Source organism: Lissotriton helveticus, chromosome 9 (genome assembly GCF_964261635.1).
Source record: "Lissotriton helveticus chromosome 9, aLisHel1.1, whole genome shotgun sequence".
In the NCBI taxonomy this organism is placed as follows: Eukaryota; Metazoa; Chordata; class Amphibia; order Caudata; family Salamandridae; genus Lissotriton; species Lissotriton helveticus.
This window is the reverse complement of record NC_136070.1, coordinates 956,262,907-956,287,822: the sequence shown is the minus strand read 5'-3', so window position 1 is coordinate 956,287,822 and position 24,916 is coordinate 956,262,907. Positions and strand designations below refer to the sequence as shown.

General features: G+C 46.0%; 1 protein-coding gene across 1 annotated transcript in view; it reads left to right on the top strand.

Moving 5' to 3' along the window:
- The window catches only part of LOC144783084 (cadherin-related family member 4-like), a 361,413-nt gene extending 336,769 nt beyond the window's left edge, over positions 1-24,644 (top strand). Inside the window, exons 18-19 of the mRNA XM_078662246.1 lie at positions 123-150; positions 23,958-24,644. Of these exons, the coding sequence (XP_078518372.1) occupies positions 123-150; positions 23,958-24,013 (84 nt within the window). The 3' untranslated portion in view covers positions 24,014-24,644. The remainder of the gene's footprint in view (positions 1-122; positions 151-23,957) is intronic.
- Positions 24,645-24,916: the final 272 nt, after the last annotated feature.

Here is a 24,916-nt window from a genome sequence, read left to right as displayed (position 1 = left end):
TTACCTGCAATAGCCCTGGAAGAGAGAGGCAATACTTGGAGAAGCTGAGAAGCTACACATAAAGTACTTTGAGAGGTGTTTTGTGATATTGAAATTAATTCTAATCACTTTCTTTTCTTTAGCAATTTGATGGTCGAGCTCAAGATCGAGGTAAGTACATTATAACAAGTTTTTCCTGTGTCTGTTTTTCACTTTACCCTCTCTGGTGTTTATTTATCTGTATGTCCAATCTTTCCCTGCAAACATTTTACCATAAGGAACAGACTTGATTAAAGTAAATTAAAACAACAGAACCCCACCCTGTGTCTACACACTGGTACATGCTACAGGCATATTACAGAATCCAGACTTGACCCAGATACCTGTTATAGAGTTGTACGAATGCCGTTTGGTTTAGCCTCAGGGGTGGCCATTTTTAACAGATAATGGATAAATTATTTAAAAACCTCAAGGGGGTAGTTTATTTTCAGGATGACATCTTGGTTATAGGAAAGGATATTCTGGAGCATGATTGAAAGTTGTGAACTGTGTTAAAAAGATTGGCATCCAATGGGTTAGCAGCAGAGTTAAAGAAATGTAACTTTGCTATGGATACTGTAACATAATTGGGACATGAGATAAGTAGATCTGGTATTATGCTGAAGAAGGAGTTGGTAGATTCTATTAATGATGCCCCCCACCCACTTGTAAAGATGACAAGAGATCATTTCTGGATCTAAGGGATTTTCACTCCGAATTTGTGAAGATTTTTTCTGGGAAGACATACGAGTTACTACAAATGCTGAAATATCACCAATAATTTGGGTGAAAGGAAAAGGCACAAAATGAATTTGATAGTATTGAGGTGGATATTTGTAATGCTGTTCCAATGCATGGGTTTGATTTTACTACTAGGAGTATTCTCAACACAGAGGCCAGTGGAAAAGGATTAGTCATAGTTTTGGGAGGATGGTGAAGAATATACTGTGTCATTTGCTTCCTGTTCCTTGTCTCCCACTTGGGAAAAGTATTCTGTGATTGAAACAGAGATGGTAATGTCTGTTTAGGTTATGGAGGAGGCCAGGCAATACCTGTGGGGTGCAAGATTCACTTTATGTACAGATCAAAAACCATTTGTGAAGGTTTTGACCACAGAGAGTGTAGTGAAAGCAACTCCTTGCATAGCTAGGATGTCTTAGAGATTATTTTTACATTTATGATGTGGAATATATACCTGGGAAAGGAAACAAGGTTGCCAATTGGTTGAGCAGAACCCCGTTATCCTTGAAAGTATATGAATCTAGTGAGTGGGACAAGTACTGTGCAGCCATGGTGGAAGAAATTGGTGCCATCATGAAAAATGATTGGGAGTCTGGATATGACAATGATGATGTGTTAAAAGAAGTTAAATGGTATGTTGTGAGTGGTTGACCGAAGAAGAAAAAACTAAAGGATGTTTGTAGGACCTAATTGGTGCTAAAAGATGAGCTGTCTGTGTTTGCCCAGGGGTTACTACTCAGAGATGAGAGCCATTCCTCCACAGATTCTCTGACAAAATAATTTGAGTATTACACACGAAGGACGTGTGGGAATTGTCAAATCAAAAAAAGGGTAAAGACCTCATATTGGTGGTAGTGTACAAGCTGCTATACATTCTGCAAAGAACTGAGAGAAGTAACTTAGTACTCTTTTGTGGGCATATAGGATTACTCCTGCAGTGATGGGGAATAGTCCCATTCAAAGTATTTAGGGGTAGAGAAACATTCATCAAGGATAATAATGATTGAATGTCTGTGGATCACCAGAATATATGGTCACCTGCTGTTGTAAAAATAAATGTTATGGATGCGCAGAGTGTATATAAGGAGTACTAGGACAGAATGCATGGTGTGAAGGAAGTTGATTTGCAGAAGGGGGATTGGCGTTGTGTGAAACTTAGTCCCAGGAATAAGAAGGGAAGTAGCAAGGTCTTTGAACCTTTGCAAATGAAGGAGCTTTATGCATGCTCTGCAAAGTTCAGTGATTGTAAAGTGTGGCATTTTGGAAGAGTGTCTAGGTGTAACAAGATAATGTATTAGGGGCATAGTCGGAAAGAAGTGGATGCTGCTGTCAATGCTCATTTGTTGTGGTGGGGAGAGGATGCTGTGGAACTGCTGTAGACATTGGTAACAGTTCCACAAAAGTAATTGGAAGGAGATTATCCAAACCTACAACTACAACCTCTGATGGAGTTGTGATCCTTCCTAGTATGTTGAAAGATTCTGTTTTGAAAACATTTAGCAATGTTTAAGCATACATGTTATGTACAACTTATTAGTAATGGACAACTTGTACTTTTTTATGCTATTCTATGTTATGTTACTGGGACTGTGTTGGGGTTGTTGTTTGGCTAAAGGGGGAAGAAGTGTTGCATCTTGGTTGCCATGGGGATGTTAATGTTCCAGTGGAGGTCCTAGAGTGTTGGAGTGCTGTGGCAGTTGGGAAGGAGCATTAGCAGAGGTGTCTGCTCCTGGTTTTGTACTGTCCGCTCTTAATAAAGGATAGTTACTCTCTATCCGTCTTGCCGAAACAACTACAATACCTGGATGAAATCCTTACACCTACAAGGCTAAGCACTACTCCTATTTCATGAATTATTGGAAGGAGAATTGTTGCCTACAAGTAATGGTATTTCCTATATTCAAGTTTTCCTTACAAGTCACTATAAAAGAAGAGACTTTCCTAGACTTTTTTTTCACCATTTAATAGAAACGTGATTTTTTAAATGTTTTAAGATAATCTATCCCCTATGGCAAAAGTATCAACATGTTTACCGAGGCATAAATCCAACATTCAGCACATTTTGCAAAGTAAGTATCTTAGTTGTCATAATATAAGCCAAAAGGTTAGCGAAATATAGGCTCTCCGGCATCTTTATTCCATAAGAATAATGTGCGTGTTAACTCACCCTTCCTTCCTTTTTGTCCCCGATTTGAAGAGTAGGTACGATAAGATCCCTTTCCTGGATGAATAAGATTAGAAAATGCAAGCAGCAATATGTTACTTATAGTGTTAATAGTACATACCTAGCAACATGTGGCGTAATTGTTGTCGGATGGATTGTTGTATGAATATGATAGTAGAAAACGAATATTCTAGGTTGATATAAAGGTCATATCTTTAGCGAAGGAAGCTGCTGGTGTTCCCTTTTGGGAACTTTCTGTTAATATAATCAATGGCATCCATGTCCCTCTCAAACATTACTTTTTACACTTTGATTCAGGTGCAGACACTCAAAGCCAAATTGCAAGCCTAGTGTTACTTTGGGTGAAAATTGCAAACTAACTAATACCTGTTAGTTTAGGGTGGTAACCACCTGGTGTTCAAGCTGTACTTGCTTCCAAGTTGCAGTTCTCAAAATTAGGAATAACATGCTATTTGTACCTGTTTTCCCTCATTCTTAGGTACACAAAATAGGAATAGGCATTGTTTGCCCTTACAGTTTGAGGCATGTTTTACTTGCCACAAACCTGGAGGGCAAGTCACTGTGCTGCACTTACAGCCTGATTCATCAAGCTAAATTGCACTTGCAAAGGGCAAGATTCTCAGAATCTTGCCTTTTGTGAGTGCAATTTTTGCATTTGGGATTCATCATCCCAAATGCAAAATTCGCTATTAAAGAATTCGCACATTTGCGAAGAATTGCATTTAAGGAATCTCTATTTGAGATTCCTTAAATGCAATTCATGAATCATTTTAAAATTGCGAAATTGCAATTTTGGGCCGCTATTTACCGAGAGGTCAGACCTCGTGGTAAATAGCAAAAACTTAGAAAAATGCATTTAAATGCATTTTTCTAAGTTGCATGTTACACACACACATGTCCTTTGTTTATGTGTGTGCGCAACACCAATGTAGATTACATTTCAGGGGTGCTACAGGGTGTCCTTTGAACACCCCTGCACCCTTGAAATCGCATCCTTATTTGCGATTAGCTAATTGCTAATCGCAAATAAGGAATAACTCCCCATTCATTCCTATGGGCCTGTAGGCCCATAGGAATGCATGGGGAGTTATTCCTTATTTGCGATTAGCAATTTGCTAATCGCAAATAAGGAACATGTAGGAATCGCAATATTTTTTGCAATTCCTACATGAATCCCGTTTTGCAAGTCCTTAATAGCGATTCCTTATGAATCGCTATTAGGGGCTCGCAAAACGGGAGAATGATGAATCTGGCTGATAATGTTTTTCCACAGTGTAATTCCATTTTGGGCAGAAACAGGATTTTCTTTCCAAAATGGAAAATTCTCACACCTTGTTATCCAGACCTAAAGTGAGATATGTCTCTTTGAGGAAAGCTATTGAATTTAGAGAAGTTATTATCTTTTTCACTTTATGTTTACTATATTTTCTCTCATGGCTTTCTCATCACTCTGTGTTGGGTAATGAGCTTGCTCTTCATTTCTAGTGTTTATAAGTATTAATTAAGACCTAATTCTGGAGAACTAAAGGTTACTTGTAAACCTATCATAAGTATCTTAATCTTAATCTGTGAACAAGCTAGAACTCCCCATGATTCTTTCCATAACAAGCTGATAATATGAAGTGAAGATCGTTACTACAGTGGTTTCTAGGGCTGTACAACAGCATGACTACCTAAAAGTGACACAGTAAAAATGTCTCTATGTGGGGTACTTTCCACATGTTGCTGCTTTTTTTTTACCTTTTGTGGTCTGGAATTACACATCACTAAACAGAGCTATCCAATTATTTATAAGATAGGTTTAATAGTGATGTGCTTAATAAAAAATAAGTAAAATTACGATACAGTTTTTCATCTGCATTTCTAAACATATTTTCCAAGTGGCGCACTGGGTTGCGTGGGATAGATTTACAGAGAGAATCCTTGTAAAGGGTAAGCAAAATGTTAGTCTAGTATTTCAATATCTCAAACTTCTGTGACTATAGCCTAGCCTGGGTACATGACTGGGAGTAACTGATACTTAAACTTTGTGAATTCTTCCCGGACAAACACAGACTAGAGGGATTAGGTGTGCCTGAATGGGCCATTTGCTGGCAGGATGGAGCGGAGCTGAGCACAGCTCCATTTACACATGAATAGCTTGTTCTCTGCCTTCACACACATGGTCCAACAACCCTGTATTTTCACTGCAGATAGCTTGGAGCCAGAGCAGGGAAGTCAGAAAATGCCATGCACTTCACAGAACCTTTCCAGAAGTTTCTCCCACCTTCCAGCACAAGGGAACCGGGGTAAAAAATAGGACCTTCATACCCACTCTTTACTTCACTACTGGAACTGTGGAAAGACTCTCAGAGGACTGTCTGCTGCTGTGACCTGCTGTGCAATCTGCCAGGCTACTGCTGTACCTGGAATAACTGCTCTCCTGCCTGAAGCCAGGACTACCAGAAGTGACTCGAAGGGCTAGTTTGCTTGCCTCCTGTTCAGAGCAACAGGGACACAACAGGCTCCCACCATCTTTAACCCATACCTGAACCCAGCCGGAGGAAATACCGAACCCTAAGAGGTGTCCCACCACTCCTGGACCCTTGGTTGTGGTGCTAAATGTGCCCAGATGGGCATTTTCCAAAACGTAGGACTTAGACAAAATCTCATCCACCCAAAGTACATTGCCGGTCAGATTTACTTTGCGGCTTCTCCTGCTAGGTTCTACTCCGAAGCAGCAAATCTGTTTCAGGGGTCCTTTATCAAAGGGGTATCTGCCCTTGGGGAATTGTATTCAGGTACAGCCTTCTGCTTCGTTCCGATGGACGTTTTCAGCTTCCATTTCAGCGACTAAGTCTGAACGTAGAAATCTTCTCTGTGGCTTTGACCCAAGGCCATCCGACAATGATTCTCCTTCCTCGAACATTTCCTGCAGCCTTGCTCTCCTGAACTTTATCTTCTCAGACATTTTTCTAAGTCGGAAGGTAAGGGCTGACTAGGGCCAATCCACTTCTTGTATCCGGACCGTGCTCTATCCTGGTCGGCTTCACTTTTGGCTTTGGGGGGGCGCTAGTGAGCCCAACAGCAAGATGGCTGCCTTGTGGGGAGGCGCTGAACGTGTGGCAGATAATCAGACAGTTATCCACCACCGTGGCCGGCATTATCATCTATTATTGAACGGGAAGCATTCCGGAGAGACCGGTGCCTCAGTGGTTTTGAGTCTGAGGTCGGCAGTCCCCTGAGAATGATTAAACATCCGATAGACGGAGGAGCAGCTGTGCAGCCTTGCTGAGAGCCACATGGAAGTGCTGCTTCCCGTGTAAGGAAAGACTGTTGCCCGGCGTTGGCTCTGGAGACGGCTGGCCCCCCGGAGGTGATGGCGGGCTCCATGTGAATTGCTGTGGGGCTGCGGAACCGAGATCGCCATCGTGAGAGGAGCTGGGGTGAGTTTACAAGGGCCACCGAGAAGAGATTTGGCGACCCGCAGGGAAGTCGGCCTGGCCAGACCCACTCCGATCGCATTCCAGGCGAGGGGGCTGGGCACTGTGGGAGGCCACAGACAGAGAAGACTGTATCAGGGTCCCTGGCAGTCACTGTAGTGCGAGCTTTGAGGCATTCGGAGGACAGATTGTGGAAGCGAGCGGACTGAAATGTGTGGAGCGATTCTGTGGCCTTGCATGAAGTCGGGCGGGGATCCCATCGCAGAGGCAGGGCACCATCCCCCTGCAACGGAGGTGCAGAACGATGCCTGAGATGCAAGGAGTAACCCGTTGGGAATCGTTAAACTCATGTGAGAGCATAGAAGTGAGGCCCCGCTGCTCTAATCTTTTAAAGCCAGCTCACCCCGCCCGCAACTAGCCTACAAAGGCCCTAGACAGCATCCAACCTGGGAAAAAGGGGAGAGCCCCCAAACACAATACAAAAGACAGAAAAACACAACAAATAAAGTGAAAGTCTACATACCTACTTTTTCCAAGCATACAGCACCTACACCCTGCCAATTCAAATAGCAGTTTTCACGTACCCTGCCCAGGGAGTGGCCCTGCAACGCGAGGCCTGTGAGAGGCTGGAGCTGGGATTATTGGGCGAGCACTGATTAAAAGCATACTGTCTCCATGTGAGTGTAATCCCCAATGACCGGGGTGAAGCCACAACACCAGGTGCTGGACGTCGAGGCAAGCATGCAAAGGAGCCAGGAACACAGTGGGTGGAACGTAGGTGGCTGCCTGCTCTTACTCCCCCTGGATAGCCCCCCACAACAAGGCAAGCACTCAACCTTATTTGGGCCAGGGTCATATCCGAAGCATAGGGAAAACAGACACTAAACAGTCAAAACTGGTCTTCAAGCAACGCAAACCACCTGAGGATCCCCAGCCATGGAGGACACCCAACCAGATTCAGAACCGGGTGGCGCAACCCCTCCTGAACCAGACATCAGAGAAATGTTTAGGGACCTTAAACAATTCCTCACCGGCATTGACAATAAAATCAATTCCCTGTCAGACAGATTGGATCGTCTTAAGGAGAAAGGGACAAAGCATGGAGAACGCCTCAAACAAGTAGAACACTGTGTCTCAGTTCTGGAGGATGATGGTGGGACCACCCGAGAAAAACTACTAAGCATGGAAAAGGTACTGGAGGTGATAAGAAATAAAAACGAAGATTTGGAGGCCAGATCGTGCTGCAACAATCTGCGAATTGTAGGGGTGCTGTAATCCACCCCAAAGCCACGAGCGGAAGACTATGTTGAGCAAATGCTGCAGGCTCTCTTTGAAGAATCGCTGTCGCCCGTGTGCATTGTGGAGAGAGCGCACAGATCTTTGGGCCCTCACCCCCCCCGCCTGGCGCGCCGGCCAGACCAATCATTGCATGCCTATTAAATTACTGGGACAGAGATACGGTGCTCCCGATGGCCAGAGACATGCAAAATGTAGTATATCAGAGGACCCCGGTGTCCTTTTATCCAGATTTCACCTTAGCAGTACAAGCAGCTAGAAGAGAATTTATGACGGTTAAACGCACCTTGCAACACCTGGATGTTAAATATTCCCTATTATACCCGGCAAACCTGTGGGTGTTCCACGCTGGACGTACCACATACTTCACAGACCCGAAGAGCGCTACTCGGTTCGTGAAAGATCTGCGGCTGGCTAAGAAAGCAGAATGACCGGATAAAGATGGGGAGGAAGGAAGCCATACCAGCGATAATGACTGAATACACAATGCACTGATGATCCATGAGCAACTGTCGACTCAGTTGTGAGGGCCAGAGCTGCCCAGAGGGACAATGACTCTTTCCTCTTGTATCCTTTCTTCTAGTAAAATTAATGTTGCTGGTTGCAGATGTTTGACTTGTCCTGAGACTGGCTGCTTCTATCTGTGATCCCTGTCCCACCGCCCGACCCTTGCTGGTTGGCAAACTGGGCTCCTAGACATTTACCCCAGGGATGATTCCCTTTTTTGTGTAATTCTCGTTCTAAGTTGGGGATGTGGGTTGATTGGGGTTCATGCTCAGCCTGTTAGGAGGGTTGGAGTGGATGGGGGCAGCCCTGTGGAGGGCGAGCTTTGATATATGTTTTATATGCCATCCTTCCCTTCTCCCAGAGCGATCTAGCAGGAATGAAGTACATCTTGAGGCATCTGCAGGCAAATTGTTAGATGGGGTAACGTAGGAGAGTAGGGTCTGCTATCCTATGGTCACCCCAAATGTTTGCTTTTTGCTTCACTGGTTTATGACTTAATGTGGCTGTGGGCCTGCTAATCAGACCCACAGCCTGCTGTTCTCTCTCTAAATTGTAACCCATGTACTTTAGGTGCATAACGAAATTGGAACTGGTTCACCTTATTGGTCCCTGTAACAGTGTACCCAGGTACCCAGGGCATAGGTGCTTCCAAGGCCTACCAGGGGCTGCAGCATGTATTGTGCCACCCCTGGCCTGGCCTCCATATTTGACACAACTGGCTGATCACTCAGCTGGGGTAAGTCGGTGTAACCACCCCTTACTTAGGTGTAGTATGCCTATACCTAACCCAAAATGGACACATATGTTCCTATCAGTCACTCCTATGGAAGGCCTCATCAATCCTGGAGGCAGAGTGCTTGGAAATATGTGAGATGGTGCTCTGGCATGAGCTGAGCCTGTCTGCAGCTTTCGGAACCATGTCCTTTAGCTGTTCCATGATATTGCCATACCATATACTCTTAAGTGCATTATAATCCTCGCGGTTAAATGCTATCTTAGGTTTGGCTTTATCAAAACATGTCGAGTAGGGTGTCATACGAATTGGAATACTACCCCCTCGCCAGTTCTGGCGACGGGGGTAGCATTCCACCCTTCTAGAGGGACACGACATGTACCTAGCCTGAACCCCGGTTAAAGTTAAACAGAGCCTTAGCATCACAAAATGGATGCTGCCACCACAGACACAAGTCTGACCTCCTGCTGCTGGGAGTCCTTCCAGCGAGGGCAGCTTGGACAAAGGGTTTCCTGCCTGGGGAGGTGCTAGCACCACTCCAGACAGGATTTTGTGTATTGGGTAGGACAGGGCTGAAAAGAAACAGACATGCCTGGGGCACACAAGGTGTCCCTGTGCATAGGCCAGTTCAAACCGGTGCTGGGGCTTTCCAGCCCCAGTCCTGGTGCGAAACTGGACAAAGGAAAGGGGGTGTAACCACCCCCCTTCCTGGTTCCACCCAGAGGAGGGACCTAGTAGGTGATCCGGCCCCCCAGATTCGAATAAGAGTGGGAGCTGTGTCCTGAGACTTCAGATCATCCTGAATCAACTTGAAATAAAGAAGAAGACTGGACTTCGACATTCTGCTGCACAGAAGACGGAAGAGAATCTCCCTTGTGGCCAAGGAGTGACCACCCTGTGAACACAGGCACCAACCAGCAACTCGACGTCTGCTTTGCCGCCGCCTCCCGCCGGAGCCCGAGCCCAGAGCCTGACAAGATCCAGACTCCCAGACTTCTCACAGCCCGATCCACAGTCCCTGCAAAGAAGGGACCCGTGGAGGCACCGAGAGACGTGGGACCGGACATCTTGGAAGACCCCCGAGACGCTGACTGCGCAGCATCAGAGGCACCCTCGACGCTGTGCTTTGGGGTTTGAGAAGCCCCAACCTCGAGCAGCCCTTGCACCGAAGATCAGCCCCCCAGCATCTCCACGATCTGCGTGGGGCCCTTTTGCATTGTGCCACTCGATGCGCCATCCCGGCCACTTGCCACGTGGCTAGCGGCCATCTTGGCGAAGAAACCTACAACTTTCACTGCGGGTCTGGTTGCTCCGGACTTGCCCTTGCTCCTGTAAAAAGGAGTACCTGCTCTAACCTTGCTGGTCCGAGTAACAAGCCTTTTTCGATTCCTGCGTTGCTTGCATTAGCCAAGGCCTGTTTGCTTCTATCAAGTCGCCGACACCGCCAACAGCGAGAAGCCTGCGTGGGACAGCTCGTGACCGACTCCTGGACGTCTTCGACCCCTCGTGTCCACGTGGCTGCAGAGAGAAGCTACACCTCGACGCCTGTTTGCACCCGACATCGCCTGGTTCCACTCTGGTTCCACGGTAGTCACTGGCTAGTGACTTTGAACATTGTCCCCTCTGCTTTCAGGTCTTCACCTCTTCAGATCCACCCTTGGATCCACCGGAACTCTTCACATCGAGCCGCCTGCAGCATCTTCAGCTCCAAGCACCATCGACCTGCGTGACGAAACCCGACACTACTTCGACCCTATGCACCCGCTTCCTGTGGGTGAGGTAACTCAGCTCCGCCGGTGTTCCCACACTGGTACACATCTCTAGTGTCTGTGTCTCAAGTTTCAGCTTTCTAGGTCACTCGGAAGGTTCCTTTATAACTAACTTTGTACTTTTTACGCACCATTGACATTGCATTGGTAAAGCGTGCACTTTCCGCACTGCTCCCGAGTCCTGCGGGCCTTTCCCGACTTCTTTACTGCTAGTCCCGAACAGCTCCAGCGATTCCCCAGGCCCTAGGCCTCTTCACTTTCCCCATAGTGGTTCTTATACCACTATTTTAGTATATGGTTTAGGGGGCCCCTAGGGCTCATCCATATTGTGCAACTTTTGTGTATTTAAACTGTGTTTTGTTTTAACGCATTTGCTTCTGTGCTCATAAAGAGTATCAGGGATATTTGTAGTAATAAATCTATATATATTTTCAATATATATCTGTGTGGTGTCCTTTCATTTGGTATTCAAGGGATTGTGTATGGTAAAACAGCTTGCTTCACATGCCTTTACAGAGTTTAGCCTAAGACTGCTTAGTCCATGCTACCCCTAGTATAGCTTGTCTATAAGGTTGACTTTACAACCTGCACCATAAGGGTTGCTTGGCATGATACAAGGTGATCACTAGAACTAGTGAGCATCATATATCAGGCCACCTTCTCACATTGGTGAGCAGCGGATTGGGATTTGAGCTTGCTGTTGTTTTACCATTACAATCTTTGAAAATATCATTTGAAAGATCATACAGGTACCTGATAGGTACACTAAAAAAAGACTAGATATACTTAAGTTCTACTGAACTTAGTTGTTGTAGAGGATAGGGAGTAGCACACCCTGACTACAACTACTAGATAGGTTTTGTAGGAAAACACCAGTGTAGGTAGATTGCAACACATCCACCACACTAGAGCAATGTCTGGAACAGAGGGATCCAATGGAATCATCTCTGTTGAGAGTGACCCTCCAAGGGCACCATCCAAATTTGCTAACTTTCCATTTAAGGAACTGAGGCAACTGTGTTCCATGAGAGGAATCAAAACAGGTCCTTCTCCTACAGCAGGACACCTCAGAGAGCTTTTAGACCAGTCTGAAGCTCTAAGGGACTCCAAACCAGGCCCCTCAGGGACTGGAGATGGAGGATCCCCCACTGAAGATGATAACTCTGATGCCCCTGCCCCTGTAGTTCAGGTAGATGAGGAAAACCAGACCCCTGGGAATACTCAGCCTGAGGAAGAAGAAGAGGAGGAGGAGGAGGAAGAGAGTGAATCTGATGATGGGACTAGCCAGGTGTTAGTCAGCAGGCTTAACCAGGCTAACTTAAGCTTATTTGGGACTGAAGGTGGGTCCAACCCATTCAGACCCCCAAATGGACTTAACCAGGAGCATAGGAGGAGGAGGAATCACTCAGGTGAATCCAATACTTCCCATGTTTCTAGAGGTTCTCATGGCAACTCCAGAAGGGAGTTGACTAGCCCTCAGAGAAGGGAACATGAGGCCAAAATGAGAGAGGCTGAACTTAGGATCCAGAGACAAGAATTAGAAGTTGCCCTGGCCAAAGAGAAACTTGCTAGAGCAAGGCAGCCTAGAGAGAGTGGATCAGATTCCACTGGTGGCAGCACTATCCCTAAGGATAAAGACAGGTCCTATGACAATAGAAACCTGAGTAAGATTGTGCCCCCCTACAAAGCTGGGGATGATATCCACAAGTGGATAACTGCACTTGAGAGAGCTTGCAAAGTACAGCAGGTTCCTCAGGAGCAGTGGGCAGCAATCTTGTGGCTCTCCTTTGAAGGTAGAGGCCGAGACAGACTCCTCACAGTTAGTGATGGGGAGTCTAGAACCAGCAGTTGCATCAACATTTGGTTGACTCAGATCTAACCTCTCCCCAAGAATTGGGAAAGAGGGCAGACAAATGGGTCAGAACCAGAGTTAAGCAAAAGAACCAGAACCAGAACCAGGGTGGTGACCAAAAGAAAACAGACCAGAAGGGTGGGGAGCAGAAAGCTAAAGACCAGAAGTCTTCAACAGGGCCCCAAACTAATACTGAGGGTGGGTCCCAAACTTCCAAGAAGAAGAAGAAAGAAGGTCAAAGAAAACCCTGGTGTAGCTTTTGCAAAAACACCACTCACTGGACAAGTGATTGTAAAAAGGGTGGAGCCACCAACACTGCAGCCCCTAAGGCACCTGCACCCACTAGTACAGCTGGCAGTGTTGGACCACAGACTAAGGGGGTAGTGGGTATCACCTTGGGAATTGATGGAGATTCAAACCTAGTCAGAGTCCCCACACAGGCTGTTCTGATCTGTGATGGGGAGATTGATTTCTCCCCTACTGTCAGTCTCAATAATTTGGGCAAGTACAGACAGACACCATTAATTAATGAAAAGGTGGCTCAAGCATACAGGGACACATGTGCCAGTGTCACTATGGTGACGCCTAGCTTTGTGGACCCTGGACAGTACATATCAGGTGATAATTACCTGGTGACCAATGCCAGCAATGTCACTACTACACATAGCGTGGCAATTGTTAACTTTTCCTGGGGAGGGGTAACTGGCCTAAAAAGAGTTGTGGTTAGTGCTGATCTCCCAGTAGAATGTTTGTTGGGCAATGACCTGGAGAGCTCTCTATGGTCAGAAGTTGAGTACAGGACTCATGCAGAGATGTTAGGGATATCATCACATGTCCTTGCTGTGACCAGGTCACAGGCCAAAAAGTGCCTCTCTGAACCTCAGGTCTTGGATCCTGGAACAATGGACCAAGTACCTTCCAAGACAAGGAACAGGAGGGAAAGGCTGTGCCTTCCCAAATGCCTACAAGTGAGGATCAGCCTTCACAGGAAGATGATTCTGAGACCCCTGAAGGAACTGTCCCTATAGAACTTGAACCTGATCAGGTTGAGTTTCTGGGGACAGGGGGACCTTCTAGGGCAGACTTGGGGCAGGCTCAGTTATCCTGTCCTTCTCTTGAACCCCTCAGACAGCAGGCTGCTGCTGAGGCTGCTGGGAATGCTCAAGGTACCCATAAGGTTTATTGGGATGATGGGCTCCTTTATTCAGAGGGTAGAGACCCCAAGCCTGGTACAACCAGGAGGTTGGTCATACCTCAGCAATTTAGGGGCTTCCTTCTTACCTTGGCACACGATATTCCCTTAGCAGGGCACCTAGGCCAGAACAAAACATGGGACAGACTTGTCTGTCACTTTCACTGGCCTCACATGTCAGAAGATACAAAGGAGTTCTGTCGCTCCTGTGTAACCTGCCAAGCAAGTGGCAAAGCAGGTGGTACCACAAAGGCCCCCCTAATACCACTACCTGTGGTGGGGGTGCCCTTTGAAAGAGTGGGGATTGACATTGTTGGTCCAATGGATCCCCCTAGAGCATCTGGGCACAGATTCATACTGGTGGTGGTGGACCATGCCACCAGGTACCCAGAGGCAATTCCACTTAGGACCACAACAGCTCCTGTTGTGGCCAGGGCCTTACTTGGAGTTTTCTCCAGAGTGGGGTGCCCTAAGGAGGTAGTATCTGATAGAGGTGCAAACTTCATGTCAGGTTACTTGACAGCTATGTGGAAGGAATGTGGTGTTAACTATAAGTTCACCACTCCCTATCATCCACAATGCAATGGACTTGTTGAGAGATTCAACAAGACCCTAAAGGGCATGATCAAAGGATTACCTGAGAAGCTCAGGCGAAGATGGGATATCCTTCTGCCCTGCCTTCTGTTTGCTTACAGAGAGGTCCCACAAAAAGGAGTTGGCCTCAGCCCCTTTGAATTGTTGTTTGGACATCCTGTAAGAGGACCCCTATGTCTGGTGAGGGAAGGATGGGAGTTACCTCTCAAAAAGCCCAAGCAAGACATAGTGGACTATGTACTTGGTCTCCGCTCCAGGATGGCTGAGTATATGGAGAAGGCCTCCAAAAACCTTGAGGCTAGCCAGGCCTTACAGAAAGCCTGGCATGACCAAAAGGCTGTCCTGACTGAGTACCAGCCTGGACAGAAGGTATGGGTGTTGGAGCCAGTGGCCCCAGCAGCACTCCAAGACAGATGGTCTGGACCCCATACAATCATGGAGAAAAAGGGAGAGGTCACCTACTTGGTGGAACTTGGAACTCCCTTACAGGGTGCTCCATGTTAACAGGCTGAAAGCATATACTGACAGGGCAGACATGGGCTTGCTCATGGCTACAGATGAGGGGCAGGAGGAAGAGAGCGACCCTCTCCCAGACCTGCTGACTCAGAACCCTGAGGATGGCTCAGTTGATGGTGTGGCCTTAGATGGCAGCCTCACTGAACATCAGCAACATGACTGTAGACAGGTTTTGCAGTCATTCCGACATATGTTCTCCCTGACACCCAGTCAGACTAACTGGTGTACCCATGTGGTGGACACTGGTGATAGTCTTCCTGTAAAGAACAAAATTTACAGGCAGCCTGACCATGTCAGAGACTGTATCAAGGCTGAGGTACAAAAGATGCTGGAGTTAGGTGTCATTGAGCCTTCAGAGAGCCCCTGGGCTAGCCCAGTGGTTCTGGTCCCCAAACCTCACACCAAAGATGGGAAGAGAGAGATGAGATTCTGTGTGGACTACAGAGGACTCAATGCTGTCACTAGGACAGATACACACCCAATTCCAAGAGCAGATGAGCTCATAGACAAATTGGCTTCTGCCAAGTATTTGAGCACATTCGACTTGACAGCTGGCTACTGGCAAATCAGGTTAGCTGAGGAGTCTAAAGCCAAGACAGCATTTTCTACCCCCAGTGGGCATTACCAATTCGTGGTGATGCCCTTTGGTTTGAAAAATGCACCTGCCACCTTCCAAAGGTTGGTGAATCAAGTCCTTACTGGGTTGGATGACTTTTGTGCAGCATATCTGGATGATATTGCTGTCTTTAGCTCCACCTGGGAGGATCACCTGGTCCACCTGAAGGAAGTGCTAGAGGCTCTGCAAAAGGCAGGCCTCACTATCAAGGCAACCAAGTGCCAGATAGGGCAGAGTAAGGTTGTGTACTTGGGCCACCTTGTGGGTGGAGGCCAAGTTCAACCACTGGAGAGTAAGATTCAGACCATAAAGGACTGGACTCCTCCAACTACCCAGACTCAGGTCAGAGCTTTCTTGGGCCTGACTGGGTACTACAGGAAGTTTGTTAAGAACTATGGGTCCATTGTGACTCCTCTTAATGATCTGACATCCAAGAAGATGCCCAAAAAGGTTCAGTGGACAGAATACTGTCAAAAGGCATTTGATGACCTGAAGAAGGCCATGTGCTCTGCACCTATCCTGAAGAGTCCTGACTACTCCAGAGAGTTTATTGTCCAAACAGATGCTTCTGAGTTGGGAGTGGGAGCTGTGCTTTCACAACTTAATGTAGATGGTCAAGACCAGCCCATTGCTTTCATTAGCAGAAGGCTGACCCCCAGAGAGAAACGTTGGTCAGCCATTGAGAGGGAGGCCTTTGCTGTGGTGTGGGCCCTGAAGAAGTTGAGACCATACTTGTTTGGCACTCACTTCAAGATTCAGACCGACCATAAGCCCCTCTTATGGCTTAATCAGATGAAGGGTGAAAACCCCAAACTGCTCAGGTGGTCCATTTCCCTACAGGGGATGGACTTTACAGTGGAGCACCGCCCAGGGACTGACCATGGTAATGCAGATGGTCTCTCCAGGTACTTCCACTTAGAACATGAAGACACAACTGGTCAAGGTTAGTCTAATGTCCCTGCGTTTGGGGGGGGGGTTGTGTAGGAGAGTAGGGTCTGCTATCCTATGGTCACCCCAAATTTTTGCTTTTTGCTTCACTGGTTTATGACTTAATGTGGCTGTGGGCCTGCTAATCAGACCCACAGCCTGCTGTTCTCTCTCTAAATTGTAACCCATGTACTTTAGGTGCATAACGAAATTGGAACTGGTTCACCTTATTGGTCCCTGTAACAGTGTACCCAGGTACCCAGGGCATAGGTGCTTCCAAGGCCTACCAGGGGCTGCAGCATGTATTGTGCCACCCCTGGCCTGGCCTCCATATTTGACACAACTGGCTGATCACTCAGCTGGGGTAAGTCGGTGTAACCACCCCTTACTTAGGTGTAGTATGCCTATACCTAACCCAAAATGGACACATATGTTCCTATCAGTCACTCCTATGGAAGGCCTCATCAATCCTGGAGGCAGAGTGCTTGGAAATATGTGAGATGGTGCTCTGGCATGAGCTGAGCCTGTCTGCAGCTTTCGGAACCATGTCCTTTAGCTGTTCCATGATATTGCCATACCATATACTCTTAAGTGCATTATAATCCTCGCGGTTAAATGCTATCTTAGGTTTGGCTTTATCAAAACATGTCGAGTAAGGTGTCATACGAATTGGAATACTACCCCCTCGCCAGTTCTGGCGACGGGGGTAGCATTCCACCCTTCTAGAGGGACACGACATGTACCTAGCCTGAACCCCGGTTAAAGTTAAACAGAGCCTTAGCATCACAAAATGGATGCTGCCACCACAGACACAAGTCTGACCTCCTGCTGCTGGGAGTCCTTCCAGCGAGGGCAGCTTGGACAAAGGGTTTCCTGCCTGGGGAGGTGCTAGCACCACTCCAGACAGGATTTTGTGTATTGGGTAGGACAGGGCTGAAAAGAAACAGACATGCATGGGGCACACAAGGTGTCCCTGTGCATAGGCCAGTTCAAACCGGTGCTGGGGCTTTCCAGCCCCAGTCCTGGCGCGAAACTGGACAAAGGAAAGGGGGTGTAACCACCCCCCTTCCTGGTTCCACCCAGAGGAGGGACCTAGTAGGTGATCCGGCCCCCCAGATTCGAATAAGAGTGGGAGCTGTGTCCTGAGACTTCAGATCATCCTGAATCAACTTGAAATAAAGAAGAAGACTGGACTTCGACATTCTGCTGCACAGAAGACGGAAGAGAATCTCCCTTGTGGCCAAGGAGTGACCACCCTGTGAACACAGGCACCAACCAGCAACTCGACGTCTGCTTTGCCGCCGCCTCCCGCCGGAGCCCGAGCCCAGAGCCTGACAAGACCCAGACTCCCAGACTTCTCACAGCCCGATCCAAAGTCCCTGCAAAGAAGGGACCCGTGGAGGCACCGAGAGACGTGGGACCGGACATCTTGGAAGACCCCCGAGACGCTGACTGCGCAGCATCAGAGGCACCCTCGACGCTGTGCTTTGGGGTTTGAGAAGCCCCAACCTCGAGCAGCCCTTGCACCGAAGATCAGCCCCCCAGCATCTCCACGATCTGCGTGGGGCCCTTTTGCATTGTGCCACTCGACGCGCCATCCCGGCCACTTGCCACGTGGCTAGCGGCCATCTTGGCGATGAAACCTACAACTTTCACTGCGGGTCTGGTTGCTCCAGACTTGCCCTTGCTCCTGTAAAAAGGAGTACCTGCTCTGACCTTGGTGGTCCGAGTAACAAGCCTTTTTTGATTCCTGCGTGGCTTGCATTAGCCAAGGCCTGTTTGCTTCTATCAAGTCGCCGACACCGCCAACAGCGAGAAGCCTGCGTGGGACAGCTCGTGACCGACTCCTGGACGTCTTCGACCCCTCGTGTCCACGTGGCTGCAGAGAGAAGCTACACCTCGACGCCTGTTTGCACCCGACATCGCCTGGTTCCACTCTGGTTCCACGGTAGTCACTGGCTAGTGACTTTGAACATTGTCCCCTCTGCTTTCAGGTCTTCACCTCTTCAGATCCACCCTTGGATCCACCGTAACTCTTCACATCGAGCCGTCTGCAGCATCTTCAGCTCCAAGCACCATCGACCTGCGTGACGAAACCCGACACTACTTCGACCCTATGCACCCGCTTCCTGTGGGTGAGGTAACTCAGCTCCGCCGGTGTTCCCACACTGGTACACATCTCTAGTGTCTGTGTCTCAAGTTTCAGCTTTCTAGGTCACTCGGAAGGTTCCTTTATAACTAACTTTGTACTTTTTACGCACCATTGACATTGCATTGGTAAAGCGTGCACTTTCCGCACTGCTCCCGAGTCCTGCGGGCCTTTCCCGACTTCTTCACTGCTAGTCCCGAACAGCTCCAGCGATTCCCCAGGCCCTAGGCCTCGTCACTTTCCCCATAGTGGTTCTTATACCACTATTTTAGTATATGGTTTAGGTGGCCCCTAGGGCTCATCCATATTGTGCAACTTTTGTGTATTTAAACTGTGTTTTGTTTTAACGCATTTGCTTCTGTGCTCATAAAGAGTATCAGGGATATTTGTAGTAATAAATCTATATATATTTTCAATATATATCTGTGTGGTGTCCTTTCATTTGGTATTCAAGGGATTGTGTATGGTAAAACAGCTTGCTTCACATGCCTTTACAGAGTTTAGCCTAAGACTGCTTAGTCCATGCTACCCCTAGGATAGCTTGTCTATAAGGTTGACTTTACAACCTGCACCATAAGGGTTGCTTGGCATGATACAAGGTGATCACTAGAACTAGTGAGCATCATATATCAGGCCAACTTCTCACACATGACTAGAGTTAAGTGAATCACATGGAACGTCCTTGGCCTGAATGATACGCGTAAGGTGAGAATGGTCGCTGCTCATCTGGACCGCCATGGACATCTGTTTCCTACTGAGCGCACACATGGGCGACTGCGGGCGGGCTGGGTCGGTGAACGGCATATTGCATGTCTAGAGCTGGACTGTTCCCATTGGGTGCAGGGTCATGACTGATTTGCATATGGCTGGGTCCAAACTGGAATGGCATGGTGAGCAAGAAAACAATGGATTTAGACCCAGATCTCTGACTGGGGTGAATGTATGAGATTGTTCTGCATTCTGTCCATCAATTGTTCTTTTTGCATGAATATTTTAGACATTGCTTCTAAGCTAAGCCGGACTCCTTTTTGTGCCAAGCTACCCAGGATTAAGTTAATTTAGTGACTTTTTGTGGTTTCACCCTGCACGGGATTTTGGCTGTTGCTTGACTAGGGCTCAAAGCAGTCCCATTTCCTTTAAGGAAACTGGATTGCTTTTAAGAGAAGCTTTTAGTTTTGAAAAATGTCCCCTGGAACACTGCGTACTGCCCATGGCATTGACACCCAGATTCCCAAGGTGGAAAGGATCTGGGGGGGGGGTCCCTCCTCTTTGTGAATCAGTTACCACACCATCTTGGGAGTTGGTAACTCTTTAATGGTTTGCAACTAGAATTCCGAATCACAATTTGGAAAAAATGTCCACAACACGCCCCTTTCTAATTGCTAATAATTATCGATTTCTAAACTCAATTTAGGAGTCTGTAATACTTTGCTGACTCCTAAAATGGGGTTAGTACATGCTAATCATTTCATTTCATAAGTCTTTATTGCGATTCTTCATCATAAAAGACATAGTTATCAAAAATACATATTTACATAAATCAACCATAAATCATAATCCAGAATTACAAGAGTAAAACTTCACACTTACTACACTATCACAATAATAAATACACACATATACAGTCTCATATGAAAATATTAAAATAAGTTAAAAAGTATATTAAATATTTAACCCAGCAAAAGACTTATCCATTCATATCACAACTAATTTAAAATCTATTTAGGCCACATTATTAAAAACGATATAGACATGAAATAGGGGACTTTACAGGATTACTTTTACCCACCATTTTTTGCGCGCAAGACCCATGCCCAGCTCAAGAACTTAGCAACTCCTATAATTACATAAGCAGTAGGGTCGTTTTTCAGCAATCTCTTTGCCACCATAGCTGAACTAGTCCCCATAAGCTTACAGACTGGTTTCAACCAAGTTCTCCTCGGATTATGGTAAACCGGGCAAACAAATAAGAGATGGTCTATATCTTCTATCAAAACTTTGCAGTGCTTGCACTTATTGCTAGAAGCGGTGTCCCACTTACTTGTGAGGCACTGCAAGGGCAATGTACCAACCCTAAACTGATGGTATAACTTGCGATCTAGACGCTTCGTTACAAGGTCCCAGTAGGCTTCCAGATGGGGTTCATCCCTGATTTCGAGGAAATCTCTTGACAACGACGGGAATACATGGGTGGAGAATCTCTTCACTTTGATCAGCTCCCAATACGCTGCTTTAAGAGCTTTTTTGATGGAAATTCTGCAGTGTCGGGGTGATCCCAAAGATTCCTCATCCCTATGTCTATTAACAATGCTTTGATACCAGAAAACCAATAGATCCTGTGGGAATGACTTAGCTCCCTAACTTCCAATAATGCCTTGGCGTATAAGTGGAGCTTAGGAGTTGTCCAGAGTCGTCTCCAGAATACCAATGGTCTGTACCGGGCAACATCTTCTATTGCATGACAACCAAGGTCATATAACAGGGGAATTCTAGGAGAGGATTGGGGTAGACCCACTATAGATCTCATGAATTTGTTCTGGGCTGTGGAGAGGGGGAATAAGTTAGTGAAACCCCAAAGTTCGGCACCATAAAGAATAGCTGGAGAGATTTTGGTCTTGTAGATAATGACAATCGGAGCAATAGGCCTGGAGAGGGACAGACTATGCTCCTTAAGCAGGGCACCAGCTAACTGAGCATGTTTTAAGGCTAAGGTATCTATTTGAGGCTTCCAGTTCAGTTTGTCATTAAAGGTAACGCCCAAATAGGTGAAAACAACGGTCTGCTCTGGGGGTTCGCCATCCATAAGGACCCGTGCTTTTACTGGCTTGGACCTGTGAAGCACCATAAACTTGGTTTTGCCTACATTGACGACCAACTCATGCTCGCGGCAGAACACCTTGAACCGAGCATGCTAATCAATTGTTTTGCTGTCACAAACCCTCTGATTTTGCAAATTGGAGGGTTTGTGACCACTAAATATTTGAGTACAAATGACCCGTGGAGCAGAAATTAATGGCAGAACTTCCATGAAAGGAAATACAAGCAAAACCAAACTGTAGGGCAGATTTCTAAGGCATCTAATGAACAGGTCAAGATCAGAGATCCAAGAGTCAGTCTTTGAATCAAATGCTTCGTCCACGGCAGTGATGAAATGAAATCACCGTAGTTTAGGAAACTATTCAAGCAACTGCAGTTTTTCTCTTTTTTCTCTGGCTTATTCCACATTCTTGGAGCATGGTCTCTACAATCAAAAGCAAAGCTTTAGGTTTCTAAACCTAAGAAAAGTTCAGCTGACACATTTGCTTTGGCACATCAGGATTTTAGAACGTTGATTTGAAGGCTGAGGCTCTTTGCAAACATCCACATGCCGTATTAAAATATTTCTAATCAAGGACGTTTTCCTTCTAGGAATGCTAGAGTCCATCATCGTTCATGTGCTATCAGACTGCTGACTTCCATGATTATTGCAAAAAGAATGCAGAATAATGTCATACATTCACCCCAGTACAGAGATCCGGGCATAAATCCATTGTTTTTCTGCGCACCATGCCATTCCACTTTCAACCCAGCCATTTGCAAATCAGTCTTGACCCTGTACACAATCAGAACAGTCCTGTCCAAACTGCCAGGCCAGGTTCTCCCTGGACTGGAAACAAGCATCTTAGGACTGGTTTCAGGGTTTCACCCCTCTTCAGCCAGGCTGGCTTGACTCCAGTGACATGGAGAGCACGGGACCCACGTCTGGGATACCCGTCCCACTCTGGGGGACAATGCAAAAACAATTGATTGACAAAATGGAGAACAATGTCACACATTCACTCCAGTACAGAGATCTGGGCCTAAAACCATCGTTTTTTTGCGCACCATGCCATTCCAGTTTGAACCCAGCCATATGCAAATCAGTCTTGACCCTGTGCCCAATCAGAACAGTCCAGCCCAAACTGCCAGGCCAGGTTCTCCCTGGACGGGAAACAAGCATCCTAGGACTGGTTTCAGGGTTTCACCCCTCTTCAGCCAGGCTGGCTTAACTGCAGTGGCATGGAGAGCACGGGACCCACGTCTGGACATACCCGTCCCACTCTGGGGGGCAAATGCAAAAACAATTGATGGTCAAAATGGAGAACAATGTCACACATTCACTCCAGTACAGAGGTCTGGACCTAAAACCATCGTTTTTTTGCTCACCATGCCATTCCAGTTTGAACCCAGCCATAGGCATACTGTCAGTTGATGTGTTGTTTATTGCTTTATGTAGTAATGAGGTTGTATACAACATGCTCTGGGGGGGGTGCTGGACCAGTCTTTATTATGATGTTTGCATTAAGCTGTTATGGTGTGATGTCTCAGTCATAGCCAGGTATGTTCCTTAAAAAATTAGTGCACTACTGTTCTAACTGGCACATACATTTCATCAATCGCTTAATTGTTGCTCTTGAGTACTTTTATGAAATTTGTACATATGTTTGTATATGTTCATTTCCAACTAACAACATGACATACTGTGTGATGTGCATTGATAGGCATGAAGTTACAGTGTCTCGGCGGGAGGCCATCCACTCTGGCTCACTACCCTTCACTTTAAAAGCTGTTAAATTGCTAGGTATGGGGGAAGTTCCTGGACTCATTATATGTCATTTAGTCACCTCTCAACTGATGTGAAGACACTAGATGGTGGCTGTAGGTGGTACTGTTATTACAGCTTCAACCATTCCTCTGAGTTACAAAAGGCTAGAGAAGACCTCCTCCACGTGAGACACATTCTTATACTCCCTAGCCCACCAAGAACCACTATGGTTACTTCAAACAAGATACTTTCCTTCTGTTGTTTTGCAGTTGATAGGAAAATTAACAATTGTTCCAACGTCTTATGATTTCACTATTGTTAAGTGTCTATTAGTCTAGCAAGGCCCTCAAGTACCATTAATACTATTTGTCTTCCATTCCTATTTCTAATGTGGTCCTTTACTTGATTCCATACACCACTGACCCAGAAATGAAGCACAGTACTGCATATTTGTTTAATCCCTTTCCACTGGGTGCCTTTTTCTCTATTTTTCAACTCACCGTAGCAGTCTAACTGTTAAGACTTTGTGTAGACTTTATTGATTCTGCATGCTGCTGGTAGTCTTTGTCTATCATTGTCTTCAGAATTTTCTATATGGCGTAAAAAGGCCTGGTTCCCAAACAACTATCAGTAGGATTTTTTCACAGTGTGCTCCGCTCCATAAACATGGTAAACTAAATGTGCTGAAAGAGCAAGAAAAAGGTGGTCCTACCAAGCTGTAACTGTATACTGCAAACATGACCCACTGAAAAATGATTACAGCTGCGCCTAGTATTGTAACATGTCCATGTTGTATTGTTAATTATTTGTTAACAAATAAAATGTTGCCAAATCAATTGTGATCTACAAAGAAGTAACTGTGATTTCTGTCTATAGTTACAGGACGAGATTACATCTTCAACAGCCAAACTGGAGAACGGCGCTGGGTTTGAGGGGCATCAACTGTCCAAAATATATGAGCGCACTTGGACAGACACAGATGAATTCTTTTTAACAATACAACACAAAGCACAATTTTGTGTTTTTTTACTTCTTACACCAGTGAAACATGAATCAACCTTTAAATATTTTGTTTCACCAACTGAGCTTCTTATGTAGGAATATATTGAGAGGGTGTGCCTCCTCTCCTGAAATCATTAAATACCTACTTACCTCATCTCTTATATGTTTGTGACCATCCAAAAAGAGAATGCATCTTGAACTTGCATCCATGGACAGATCATTTAACAATGGGCGGATCTGACCATTCCCCCTGAAAACAGACATTCATATCATTGCTGCAGGAATCTGCTAAGGAAATTCTCACTATTAACATGAACTAGAAAGACTTATACTGAATTCGTACAAAGTATGTGACTCAATGACAGTGCTGTGTTGTGGCCTTTAGGATGTCAAGTCTTCAATCACAGGTCTGACATGGCACATACAACTTCTTAATCTGTGTATCTCAGGCCAAATGGAATGATAGGCAGTCCTCACTGAGATGGAATATCCAGCAGGCATCCAGTTTTTCTGTTTGACTTTGCCACGTAATATCCATGAAAGCCATGAGGGATGTTGGCTTTACCTTTCTGCTCATTGGAGAGTAAACTTCTATGAACAACTTTAAATTATTTATTTATAAGAAGAAAATAAATATGGTTATTTCAGATAGCAAATTAGCAAAATTATTCAATATTTTTACCACATTAATAATAAACATCATTTGCCACTCCAATATTGTGTACAGTCTATATACCTATGTATCTTGTGTCAGTTTATAAAGGAAAATTATGTTGCAGTGTGAATGGGTTCTTGTTTTGATAAGATGTGCCTGCAATTAATAAGGACACAGC